The sequence below is a fragment of the Equus przewalskii genome, chromosome 30, assembly GCF_037783145.1.
Source record: "Equus przewalskii isolate Varuska chromosome 30, EquPr2, whole genome shotgun sequence".
Classification (NCBI taxonomy): Eukaryota; Metazoa; Chordata; class Mammalia; order Perissodactyla; family Equidae; genus Equus; species Equus przewalskii.
In genome coordinates, this window is record NC_091860.1 from 21,936,934 (window position 1) to 21,950,104 (window position 13,171).

General features: G+C 39.5%; 1 protein-coding gene across 15 annotated transcripts in view; it reads left to right on the plus strand.

Moving 5' to 3' along the window:
* The window catches only part of USP6NL (USP6 N-terminal like), a 256,383-nt gene extending 243,820 nt beyond the window's left edge, over nucleotides 1–12,563 (plus strand). For all 15 annotated transcript variants that reach the window (XM_070601422.1, XM_070601417.1, XM_070601419.1 and 12 more), the window contains one exon: nucleotides 9,193–12,563. In XM_070601422.1, the coding sequence (XP_070457523.1) occupies nucleotides 9,193–10,607 (1,415 nt within the window). In that variant the 3' untranslated portion in view covers nucleotides 10,608–12,563. The remainder of the gene's footprint in view (nucleotides 1–9,192) is intronic.
* Nucleotides 12,564–13,171: the final 608 nt, after the last annotated feature.

Genomic DNA, 13,171 nt, shown 5'->3' on the forward strand with positions numbered 1-13,171 from the left:
GGGTCAGTGACCGTGTCTTTGTATCACCAGCACCCAGGACAGTGCCTGGCATACAGGAGGCATTCAGTCAATATTTTTTAATGAACAAATGAAGGTATAATATGTTTTTTAGATAGTGAAACCCTACTGTCTATAGAAGGTTAGTACGAGGTGATTTTTTGAGGTGATGGAACCGTTTTGTATCCTGACTGCATACACACACACACACACGTCAGTTTTATTGTATATTAATTTAAAAAAACCCTCTGTCCCACTTTTTGAGAGTATGAGGGTTTTCACTTTTGTCTGTTCATATAATAGAAACTGATGTTTCTCTCACATATTCAACATTTTTTATGTATGCATATGTGAATTGAAACTAGGAAACACAAAGTGTAGATTTTAGAAATTATTTCACAAAGATCTATTGAATTTATGTGGCATTACATAGGTTTATAGTGATAAAGGTATTTAATTGTCTTCTTTCTGCTTCCCTTATCTTTCAAGTTTAATCTACTAGGGAAAAAGTCAAGCCTGTGAATCTAACTACAATAATGTTTTGAATTTTTTTTTACTATTATAGTTATAATTTAGAAAGCAAACTATTTCTTTTGATCATCTTGTTGAAAGCTATAATAATGTTTGAATTGTGTATTCCTCTGCCTAATGGTACATTAAACAGAAATAAAACCATTTGACTTTTCAGATATAAAGTTTGAAGTCAATAATTTTGTAACAATATTTTAAAGCTCGATTGGACTTAATATTTGCTCTGGAGGGGAATAAGACGACCCTTTCCCAGCATAATTTTCCTGACAACAGCTGCCAGCATTTCTTACTGGAAACCGTTGGAAGAGTCGAGCACATAGTTGTGTTGCTGTAAAGTAGGATGCTGCTCACGCGAGGGCACTGAGGGCCCTTGCCTGGAGTTAGGTCTCTTACTGGTGATGCCTTCGGAGACAATTCATCTGCAAGGCTTGTAGTTGAGCGTGGTGTCCACTGGGTGGTGACAGAGACCTGAGGAAGGTGAAAGATGGACAAGCCTGAGGGGACTTGAGGGAGTCTTTTTAAGAAAAAAAAAAGTTATTTAAGAAAAAACAACTGATAAACCTTTTTGCCTTTATTCTGACATATATTGAGTTATATTTCCTTTTCTGGGGAGAGTATTCTTATTGTTGGCACTGGTATACAAATATCGTTATGTGGTGGAACACTGGTGGTGTTTTCATAAAGGCATTCACTGTAATATCTGATAGGAATTGCGGTGCTTTCCTGCCCTCTGAGGAGTGGGGCAGTCATTCTTCATTTAAATTCCTGGGTATTCAGGCACAGGAGGGAAAAGTAAAATGTTAGGTGTGGAGCTAGAATGGAGTGAGCAAAAGTAGTATGTCTATCGCAAAGAAGTCCAGAATGAAAGTATGGATAATACATATTAATACTTATGCCTATTTATAGCCATCTGTTTTGACATCAGTTATGCTTGAATCTTTTAGTTACACTGAATTGCTTAGGGGTGAAAAAAGTTGGTTAAAACAAACAAGGCCAAGTCCAGCAGTGTTTGTGTGTGTATGTGTGTGTGTGTGTGGTAGTTCGAGTAGGCTAAGATGGATCTATGAAGAGATTGTGCAGAAAGCTTTAGTGCTTATTTGGATCTACTTCTGTGGGAAAAGGGCAGAGAACATTTATTAGCATATGAAAATATTGCTGGTGGTGGCATTGTCCTTCTCACACGGTCTATACAGTATGTCTCCAGCTCACTGAAAGTTGAATAATTAATCTCTTAAAAAGAATTGGCTGTGTAACAAAGTCAAATTGATTTTTCTTCCTAATTTCATAATTACAGAGGTCAGAGTGCCCGGACAGAGTCCTTGAGTTTTGGTACTGCTGTCGGAGTTGAGAGGCCTCTGCCTTGCCCAGTTGTTATGAAGCATGGGAAAGTCCCCACTCAGACAGGAGAGTTACGGCGCCTGCAGGAAGGGAGACGCTCTGCTCACAGGTTCCCTGCGGCCTTCTCCGTGTTCTGTCTTCCCGATCCTAGTGCCTTCTGTGCCTGCCTTCTCCTCTGGTCCTCTCTATTACTGCCCTACCCTGATCTCGCCTCCTCGCTGCTCCTCCTTTCCTTCTTTCTTCCCCTGCCTTCTTCTCTGATCCCTTCTTTCCACGTTTTCCCATTCCTCCTCCTCTTAAGAGACACAGCCCTCTCCCACAGACAAGGTTGCCCTGTGGTTCATTGGAGACCTTCCCTGAAATGCAGACAACATACGTACATTTGATCACTGTTGAATCACTGAGAATTTTATGCTAGTCAGAGGCACTTGGTCAGTTATGGGAATAACTTGTACATGACATAATCCCACAGTGTCATCAGTCAGCAAGTATTATGGAAGATATATGTTGAGGCCAGGATCATGAGCTATGCATTAGTTCCACTTGTTGGTCTTTAGCATGCTCCCTGGTCACAAGGCACTGGAGAAGGAGATATGACCGGACACTGTTTGAAATGAAGCAAATCGCAGCGCTGCAGTCTGGCCCGCGGACCTGTGAATATTCTTAACCCTCCCATGCAAGGCCTCCTATCCTAACTTGGGTTACTGTCTTAAAATTGGGACGAATTGGGTTTTTTAAGCGTCTTAGGAGGCTCTTTCTGATAGCTCTGTCTACTGCCTTTTTCAAATTACTTCACCTCTTCTGTGCTTATTGGAAATCTTTATGGGGCAAAGAGGCTGTATCCTCCAAGTGTCTTTGTACATTTGAGGTAGCCGCCATGTACCTCACACAGAGTCCTAGTTCCTAACGAGAGGTTGCCTTTTAGGAATTAATTAGATATAGTGTCATTTTGTCTGCACTGGATTTTTTTTCTTCTCCAAACCCTACTACATCTAGTTTCTTAGCTATGTAGATCTTGGGTATTTATAACCATTATGTTTCTGTACTGTTTATATGAACGGTACGTCATTACTCTGGTTCCTATTAATGGTATGTGAATGAACGGACATTTTGTCAACATGTAACTTGTAATTCCGTTACTGTTTTAGATACTATAGGGAAAAATACAAAAGAAGTCGAAGTCATTTTAAGTAGATTATTGTCTACTATGGGGAAAAGGAAATGTATTATGGGCTACTATGAAAGAACTTTAAGATGCTACTTTTTGGATATTTTAGAACAGTCACAGGATTTTTTTCCCCAGTCTGGATTTTGGCCTCTTGCCCATTCGGTAAATGAAACATGTTAAAGTTTTCTTTTGATTCTAATATGATGTGTAAGTGCATAGAATATTAATGTCTCTTCCCTTAGAGAAATTTCTGTATTGACTTGAATGTAAAGTAGTGTTAAGTGTAAGGTGAATACTTTTCTTACCCTTTATATTGAAAAATTAAATCTCCCGCGTATGTATGACACATACCTTTCCATTTTGTTTCATGCATGATATTACCACCTCAGTCTCTCCATTACTTCCTTCTCAATTTTTTTTAATACTTCTACTGAGAAATACATGCCATATATCCATGATCCTGTATTTTACTTTGTGTCCTGTTAGTCTTTACCAGTGTGTGCCCTTATGTATCTAAAAGATTTCAGAATGAGAATTTACGGATGTTAGAATATAGGAACAGTATGTGATATGGCATTTTTTTCCCAAGATGTTCTAGTTTCTCTCTTAGGCCTCTTTCATCTCTGCTTTCTTCCTTCCACCGCCACTCTAAAACTTTTTAAAATCTTTTCCACCATGTTGGTTCCTTATTAAACCCCATTCTACTCTGTTTCAGCTAGTACTAATCTAGAATATTACTGAAATTCTGAGTACCACACTGACAAAGATGCCCTTTCATCTTTCTCATCGTCAATAAGCAGCTATAGCTGAATATCTTTGGAAGCCAACCTCAAATTGACCATCCCTAGCATTACGTTGGTGACCACATGACGTAGAAAACGTCATACGGGAATCTGCACAGTAATGGAGCTCTTGTTTCCCCTATGGATCTGTTACTGCCTGTGCCCACCTTGCACATTTATTGTGTTTTGGTATCTTTTTGATGTGGTTATATAAAATAAATGTTAATTACTATAGTTGGTTTTAATACATTGTTGATATTGAAAGTGTGCTAGGACCATAAAAGCAGATGATCATAATTAATGAAATATGTGACTTTTACTAACATAAAAGGGCAGTCCATAAAATTTGCTTTTAGTAAAGCAAATCAGTCTTAGGATTTAAGACGTAGACCTGAGGGTGGTGTCTTAGTTCGGGCTACTCTAACAAAAATACCACAGACCGAGTGACTTAAACAACAGAAATTTATTTTCTCACGGTTGTGGAGGCTGGAAAGTTCAAGGTCAAAGTGTTGGCAGGGTTGGTTTCTTCTCCCCTTGGCTTTAGATGGCCGTTTTTTTGTTCTGACTTCACATGATCGTCCCTCTGTACCTGTCTGTGTCCTAATCACCCGTTATAAGGACATCAGTCATACTGGGTTAGAGGCCCACTCCAATGACCTCATTTAACCTCGTTACCTCTGTAAAAGCCTTATGCCCAAATACAGTCACATTCTGAGGTGGGGGGGTTAGGGCTTTAGTGTGAGTTCTGAGGGGACACAGTTCAGCCCATAACAATGAGTGGTTTTTAGGCACAGCTGAAGAAGAGGAAACACACACATTTGTTCTCTGGTGAATCATTTCTTACTCTAGTCCCCAATCCCACTTCCCAGGACCCAGAGTGTGCAGCTCTTTGCTGAGGGCTGTCGTGGGCCAGGCACTGTCCAGTACTTCAGACGTATTAATCAAGTATCGGTCTTGCCTTCCCTTTTAAGTGTCACCTCTCTGTTGTATTTGGGAAGGTGTGATGGCAGAAAGAGATGGCTTGTCCCCATGTGGTCCAGAGCTCCCCATCTGACCACCACTCTTCCAACCGGGTGTTTCCCCATGTCCTGCCAGGGGCCACTCCTCACTCCACTATTGGCCACAACTTGGAGGAACCCATGGGCTGCAGTCCCTGTGGCACAATAAGGCTAGTCCTTTAGAAGCCTTTGCAGAGGAGGTAAAAACTGGGCAGATCACACCTCTCTTTGTGGCCCTATCTCCTCTCTGGAGAGAGGTTGAGGGTGGGACATTAATCCCATCATGAGGTTTCCACCCTCGTGACCTGATTACCTCCCACACCCCGTCTCCAGATACCATTACACTGGGGGTTACATTGGGGAATTTCAACAGTCCGTAGCAGGCAGCTAACCTTGGAAAAACCTAATTTCAAGTGAATTTAGTTTTCACGAGTTGTAAATTGATGTAAATTGAAACATTGAAAACAGGATCTGAGCATGTGCAGTCTGGGCTAAGAGAAACATTTGAAGCTTTCTGCCCTGATGGATGGATGTTCTCGGAGTACATGTACAAGTTGCAACAGCGGTTCATTTTGAAATCTGTTGCATTTTTTGGCTTAATACTGCTGTGGAGAATTTTTTAAACATTTAAAATTATTTCATATGAACTAAAATGTTGGTGGCGCTCTCTGCAGGCTGCCAAAAGCCACTGAGTGATGAGAAGGGCAGCAGCTTAAAGGGCTCGGCGTGAGAATGGCTACAACGAATTCCATTTTGTCTGTGTAACAGCACATCTTGCAGGCATGAATTAACCACTCTGGGTGCCGCTGTCTTCCTTTTCTTTTTAATGGTTATGTTTTTATCAGGTTCCTACTCACCAACCTGAAAAGGGTGTTTTGATTATTGGCTGATATTACTATCTGATGGAATATCAACCAGCCATTGAATTAGCCGTTCAGATTACTGTGTTGTGCCCTTAGAAAACTGTCAGAGTGGGGACTAAAAGAAAATTCATAAATTCAGTTTTTCTATTAAATAGATCTATGTCCTCTTGAGAATTTGTGTTTGTTGGGGTTTTTTGCCTGCAGGGAAGAAGGAATTCATGTATTTTTCTAGGATTAATGGTTAGCTATTTGTGGAGCTGATAAAAACTTTTTGGGGATACTGGATAAATTTTAATTTTATCTTTATTGTTAGGTTTTTTGATAGGCTGAATGACTACTTGTGAATATTCTTGACTCAGGCAGCATTTGAGTCAACTTTCTCACCTCAATTCCAGATACTTCATATGAGACTAGTCAGAAGCTGAACTGGAATGCTTCAGATTATTTCCCATACAACATTCATAAACAAAGAAAACTTTTCTCAATGACAAGCATTTTAAAGTTTGGATTATCACTTAAAATAATTTGTCCACATATCATAAAATATCTTCCTTATAAAAAAGTATAGGAACAGTGTTGGTTATGCCAACCATTACTGAATAGTATCTGTCTGTTGCCATCTTTAAACCAGAAGTCATTACTCTGCTCAACCCTCACAGTTCATATCTAACCCGTGAGCAAGTGTGTGGACCCTACCGTAACATGTATCCAAGAAGCAACCGCTTCTCATTACTTCCACTGTAGTACAGTGTAGGAGTGAAGGTTGACGGCTGGCATCAGCTCTGGGTTTGAATTCTGCATCTTCTGCGTACGAGCTGTGAGCCCTTGGGCAAGTTCATCTCCACCTCAGTTTTTTCATGTATAAAATGAGAATAATAATAGTGACCCTTGTTACATGCACTGTAGGTACAGCTTTTGAGCTGCGGCTGACAATGGTAAGTGCTTAATGATTATTAGCTATTACTGTTGTTATTATCATCATTAATTATCATACAATCTAAGTCCAACTCGCCGTTCAAAGTGAACTTTATAAGGTAGACATCAGATCATGTGACTTTCCTGCTGAGAAGCCTCCAGTAGTTTGCAGTTAACTCAGAAAAAACCCAGAGGCCTTACTGTATCCCGGCCCTGTGCGATGTGTCTCTTCTAGTCCTCCGACCTCGTCCCCAGCCGTTCTCTGCCGTCCCCCACTCTAGGCGCAGAGCGCTTTGTTCTTGCTGGAGCTCTTCCCTGCTCTGTCCTGCCCCACCCCAAATCATCTTGATTGCCTTATCCTGGCGCTGTATTCATATCTCTCTCCACAAGTAGTGCCATAAGGACAGGGATGTCACCTTCTTCTTGCGTCCTTGGATTGCCAGCATCTAGAGCAGTGCCTGGTACGGGTAGTTGCTTGATAGGTGTGTGTCTGTTGAATGGATGAAGGAATGGAACAAGTGGTCACTCCTAATGCTTTGTGTGCTTTCCAATGTATAAAATGAAAAGCTTGCACAAAGATTGTCACAGTAAAGTTAGCTTCAGTTAGAACCATTGGAAGTTTCTGTGGAGTTTCGTGAACCTGGTGAAGGGAAAGAAAACCATGAACTGGGAGTGAAAATACTGGGTCCTGGTTCTCATTCCGTTTCTGCCACTAAAGATTGCCTGGCTTCCTGAGATTGCTTTCTCATCTGTAAACACGGGGAATGCTGGGTCTCTGCAAAGCAGGGCTCGGAGAGGCTGCTCAGTTGAAGAAGAGGAAAAAGGGGTGACTGGGAGGCACCCTGAGCCCCTCACTTTAACTAGAGCAATGTTGTTTGTATTTCCTGTATGTATTGCGGTTTCATGTGAAATTTGGTTGGAAAAAAGGAGTCTGCTTTTAGAAAGTTTAAAAACCACTGAATTAGAAGAGCACTAAGGTTACTTTTAGCTCAATAATTCTGATTCTGGTAGCTTAACTATTTAAAGGATGTTGTTTCTTCATCATTCTCTGCTCCTTCCCCTCCCAAAGAAAAGCTCATTGAATATTTTTACTCTATTTTTGCACTTGTTCATATTATTTCCAGTGAATCTCTGTCAATAGTTCCTTTTATTTATTTTATTTTTTAAAGATTGGCACCTGAGCTAACATCTGTTGCCAATCTTTTTTTCCTTCTTCTTTCCCTCACAGCCCCCCAGTACATAGTTGTATATTCTAGTTGTGGGTCCTTCTAGTTGTGGCATGTGGGACACCACCTCAGCATGGCTTGATGAGTGGTGCCATGTCTGTGCATGGGATCCGAACCAGCGAAACCCTGGGCCACCGAATCGGAGTCTGCTAACTTAACCACTCGGCCACGGGCCGGCCCCAGCAGTTGCTTTTAAATACAAATCAATAAATCCCAGAAAACTTTACCACTTTTTGAATTCTTCAATGTAAAAATCCTTTTTTAAAATATCTTAAGAACAATTATGAAATGTGGATAAATAACAAAATTATCATCTCCAAGACTGTGAGCGACATGAAAACAGAAGCCTGTCCGCCTGTTCACTGCACATGTGCCCATTGCTTAGCACAGTGCCCCAAGCAGAGCTTACTCAGGAAAGATTTGTGAGATGAATGGGTGGGTGGATATTTGAAAAGAGCAACAGCTTATAAAGTGAGAATATATTATTTTGTAATAACAGGTGAAAAACATATATCTTAAACCATAGAATTTTTATAAGTGAAATTTGTTTTTTCAAGATATTATTTGGGTATCCAAATTGTCAGAGATCATCTTAAACACTGTTTACTAAATTGCCGATTTATCGCACCCTCCTTTAATTCCTCATTAATTTTCTGATGTGGGTTATTTAAAATATGAAACTCAAAGTATCCAAAATTCTTTTCTCTTTCTTTTTTTATTCTTTTTCTCTTTTTTTGCATTTAAAGTTAGGATCCTTTTAGAATGTTAACTTTGAAATAGAGCCATACTATTTCTTTTTATCCTGAAGTTATACTGTGGCCTGTACTTAAGATAATAATAACTATTTGGGGACAACTTTGAGACCACAGTTGGCCATCAATTGAATTTTAAATTTGGTAGACCTACTTGAAGTTGATAGGAAAAGCTTTACAGAGTTCTCAAAACCATTTCAGTTGAGGTAGGCTAATGTGAAAGTAATGTAATGGTAAGACACTGAATTACTGACCTGTAGGATTGTTTTAGGAATAGAAATGAGAATATCAGCCTTGGCTTCTTGAAAAAGTATGTAACAATATGTCTTAACAAAATATAAGAATCCTACGTTACACAGTTGTGTGAACTTTACTCATAAGGTTATAAGATGTTCCCACCTTCATAGTGCCTAATAAGATTTTGTGTTTTAGTATGTTTTAATATCAGATTCTCTAAAAAATACTTTCCTAAGCCACTAAAATTGTGTGGTGTATATGTAGGTGTATTCATGTGTATGAGTGCACATATGAAGAATATGCAGTTATTCCTAATGTCATTCTTAATATTTGGTACTATTTACTCATGTATTTGTGTTACTTATGCATGTATCTTTCCCTTTAGGTAAAGAAGATGAATTTCCAAAGAAACCTTTGGGACAACTTCCACCTGAATGTCAGTCTGCTGGCATTAGTCACCTGAGCAATGGACAAAGAAGTGTTGGCAAGTCAAGTCCTCATATGAGCAGCAGACAAGAAAGTGGCTCATCACCTCACAAAAAACAGGAGCATTCCCCTCACCATCAAAGCAGAATTGGTACGCCGGAAAGAGTAAGGCAGCTAAGACGGAAATCGGCGGACGAGGATAGCAAAAAGCTTAAAGAAGAGGCCAATTTTCAAAGAAAACTTCCATCAGGTCCACAAGACAATTCCAGGCAATATAATCATGCAGCTGCTAACCAAAATAGCAATGCCACTTCAAATATCAGGAAGGAATTTGTGCCCAAATGGAATAAACCGTCAGATATTTCAACTAGTGAAAAAACTGCCAAATACGCCGTTGAAGGCAAAGGTAGATCAGCACACCCCACGCTTACAGTCACCATCCCTAGTTCTGCTGATGCTCGGATGTCCAATGTAAGGCAAAAGATGAAGGTTTGGGATGCTGATGAAGGGAAACGTGGTTCTAATGCATCACAGTATGATAATGTACCTGAAAATGAAAATGGCACTTCTATCGAAGAGGCTCTGGAAAGGGCTTACTCTCAAAGTCCCAGGAATATTGTTTACTCTCACAGTCCAAGAAAGCACGCTGAGCCAAGTTCTAGTCCATCAAAAATACCAAACAAGTTTACTTTTAAAGTGCAGCCTCCAAGTTATGCAAAATATCCATCTCACCTAGATGGGGAAGACGGCGGGACCGTGCATCCGCCATCTTATAGTAATCCTCCTGTTTACCATGGAAATTCTCCCAAACACATCCCTACTGCTAACAGCAGCTTTGTGTCTCCACAACTTACCCCTGGGACCCAAATGAATCCTTCCAGGAGGCCTTATGGTTCTACTCTTTCGATCGATAGTTCTCCAGAAAAATCTTACAGCCGCCCAACTCCCCTTGTACTACCTTCTAGTCGAATAGAAGTTCTCCCTGTTGATATTGGTGCTGGGGGATATTCGGGCAATTCAGGGTCACCAAAGAATGGAAAATTCATCATTCCTCCAGTGGATTATTTGCCAGATAACAGAAAACGATCAGAAGTGAGTTACACATACAGACCTGAGATGCATGGACAGTCGTGGACTCGAGATCCTAACCGTAGCCACTTAAGCAATTTACCAAAATATTCTGCCTTTCAGCATGTCTCCTTTCAGGACCGTAACCTCCCAGCGGTTTCGGTCGATAGTCCAGTGCGGTATAGAACTTCACCAGCTTTAGAAGATGCCAGTTCCTCCGGGTATCAATATTCAGGGCCCTCGTCTCCAGCGTATCACTACAGAAATCGGGACGGGCTCTCTATTCAAGAATCAGTATTGCTGTGAGAATTCATCTGTACTTGCTAAAGACAAAAGAGTAGAAATCGTATGAAACCCATGTTGCTATGTTTATAATTGCCAAAGCAGTATTTTATACTATTGTAAACAACTCGCAGAGTTTTAATAAGACTATGCGGAAGTGTTTCCATCCCCACGTAGATGCTGCTTAAGATGAGCATTTAAATTGCGTCATCACTGAACCTGTTAAAAGGAATTTAACATGGAAACATAGCAATAGCATTTAGGGATGCACGCACAATAATTCATCACTCAGTTTCATTGATATCTTTCTCCAAAACCTGAACATTTTTACTCTATTAGCCCATTCCATTTTGAGTAATGTTACAAAGCACTGAAAAACTTTCTGTGTAGAATAGATATTTTCAAGGCTATATGTGGTGTATGTGTCTTTAACAGATATTATAGGCATCTATGCATACACATTTGAACACAGAACTAAAGAAACATTTAAAAACTACTTTTAATCTAGATCCATGGAATAATTTATTATTCTTTTTCTTAACTTGTTTTTTAGTCGTTTTTTTCCTTATATTTTTAACCCAGGTCCTAAACTGACTTCAGAGTTTGCCCTAACTTAATTCAGCATCTCACAGAGTGCTCATCATTTTTGTTCAATTGCTGCCATTTTCTTTCAATCTGAAAATTAAAGACATTGGAGAGAAAGGCTAACCACTTAACGGTGCTTAAAATTTGGGGCAGTTAAAGTAAGCTGATGGCCACAGGTGCCGCGCTCTCCGTATCTGTGTACACGAAATCGGTTTTAATGCATTTGTGCTCTTTGTTCTGGCCTGACTTGTGCAAAGCTCAGAGCAGAATGTTCTTTGCCAGATGCAAAGGAAATGCTATAATACACTCTCCAGTGGATGCCAGCAGGAGAAGTTGCAAGTTACTGATCACCAAGCACTCACACGGGGCAGCAGAACAAACTCCTTTGAAATTCATTTGAAAGCAGAATTAACAATATGGTGACTTCTTACTTCTGCCCCTCAAATTCCTGCAGGGCCTCCCCACAAAGGGCCCCGGGTGGTCATTTACATGATCTTTTCCCGGCACTCTTTTCTTTCAAGAATGTAGTCGATGGATATTGCTGCACTTAGGCCATTAAGTTATGAGTATGTAAAATTGTAGAGATGATCCTAATTATTAGGAGTCGGAAAAAAATTTAAGTGTGACTTTTACACTTTCAAAAGTCTTTTCTTTTTCAGTGAAAAACAATTCAGGTTTATGGTAAAAAATTAGCAATGTCTTTAAATATATTCTGTTACACTACAATTACTAAAACACTGACAAAGTTTTGGGCATTCCAAGAAAGTCTGACTTTGTGTTTAATTGGAGAGCTTGTCTTCAACAGGACTTTGCTCACATTTGAATAGTAGAGTAGAAAACCTACCATGGATGGCTCTTCTTGTTGCAAGTTGCAGCTTGAAGCTTTCAAGGTACAGAAGTCTGTCTTTTAAAATGAGAGTAACATTTGTTTAGCTAGTGAATGTGACTATTTTTTATGTATATAATGAGTCTAATGTAATTGTAATCAACTCGGTAATGATGTTATTAAATGGCAAAGGAAATGCAGTGTCTGAGCGGCCAGGCGCTCCACTGCAGCTCCAGCGAAGTCCTGCTCGCACCGGGCTCTTGATGCAGAGCGTGCAGGAGCTTGGAAATACATGTGTATAAAATGTAGCTGAGGAGAGTAATTCCAATTTTTAAACCATGATTCTGTGACTTGTAATAAACCAAGCTGTATAATTTAGTTTATGATAGCAGCATCTGGGCTGCTCCAAAATATATATATCAACAGTGGTAAATACTGTAGATTTATATATATATATATATATGCAAAATATATATATCACACACTATTTTCTTATGTCATCTATGACATTTTTTATCTGTATACTTTTTTTGATGTGATTATTTTTAACATGCTAAAAGTAATAATTATATTTTGCTTTGTGTCTTTTATGTGCTTTTTCATATGGCAGAAGTGCTGCATCTGTCGTGCTCCTAAAGCTAATTCTCTTCTAACGGGGTAGACCCTGCCCATGTTGGCCTAGGTGACTCGATCAGATCACAGTTCTGTGTTGTATGCTTTATTCATTTCCAGTAGGACTGTATTTAGAACATCACCTTTCCTTTATTTAATCTGCCATTACTAATAGCAATCAGGTGTTATTGCCGGTCTTCCCCATTATAAAATGTAGTTCTCTGTTAGTTTTAAAGTGGGAAAATTTAATTTGAAGTGATTTTGCCACCATACACTCTTTCAAATTTATCTTTTAATAAAAGATAAAGAGTGACATAATGATAAAAGATGGAATGTACTGGTAAAGTGGGTAAAATATATTTATGGAAACATCTGTGGTGAGGATTTTCATGGCGTGGAGACTGATTTACTCTGTGGCTGCGTGTCCGTGGAGTAAATGGTTTGCCATTATTAAGTCTGTTCTTCGTAGCTGTTTTGCCTAAGACACTAAGCACTTTGGTATAGTTTTTATTTTTTTAATATTTAGTTTGAAAAGTTAAAGAAACTGGACCCAGAGTCTCAAAGG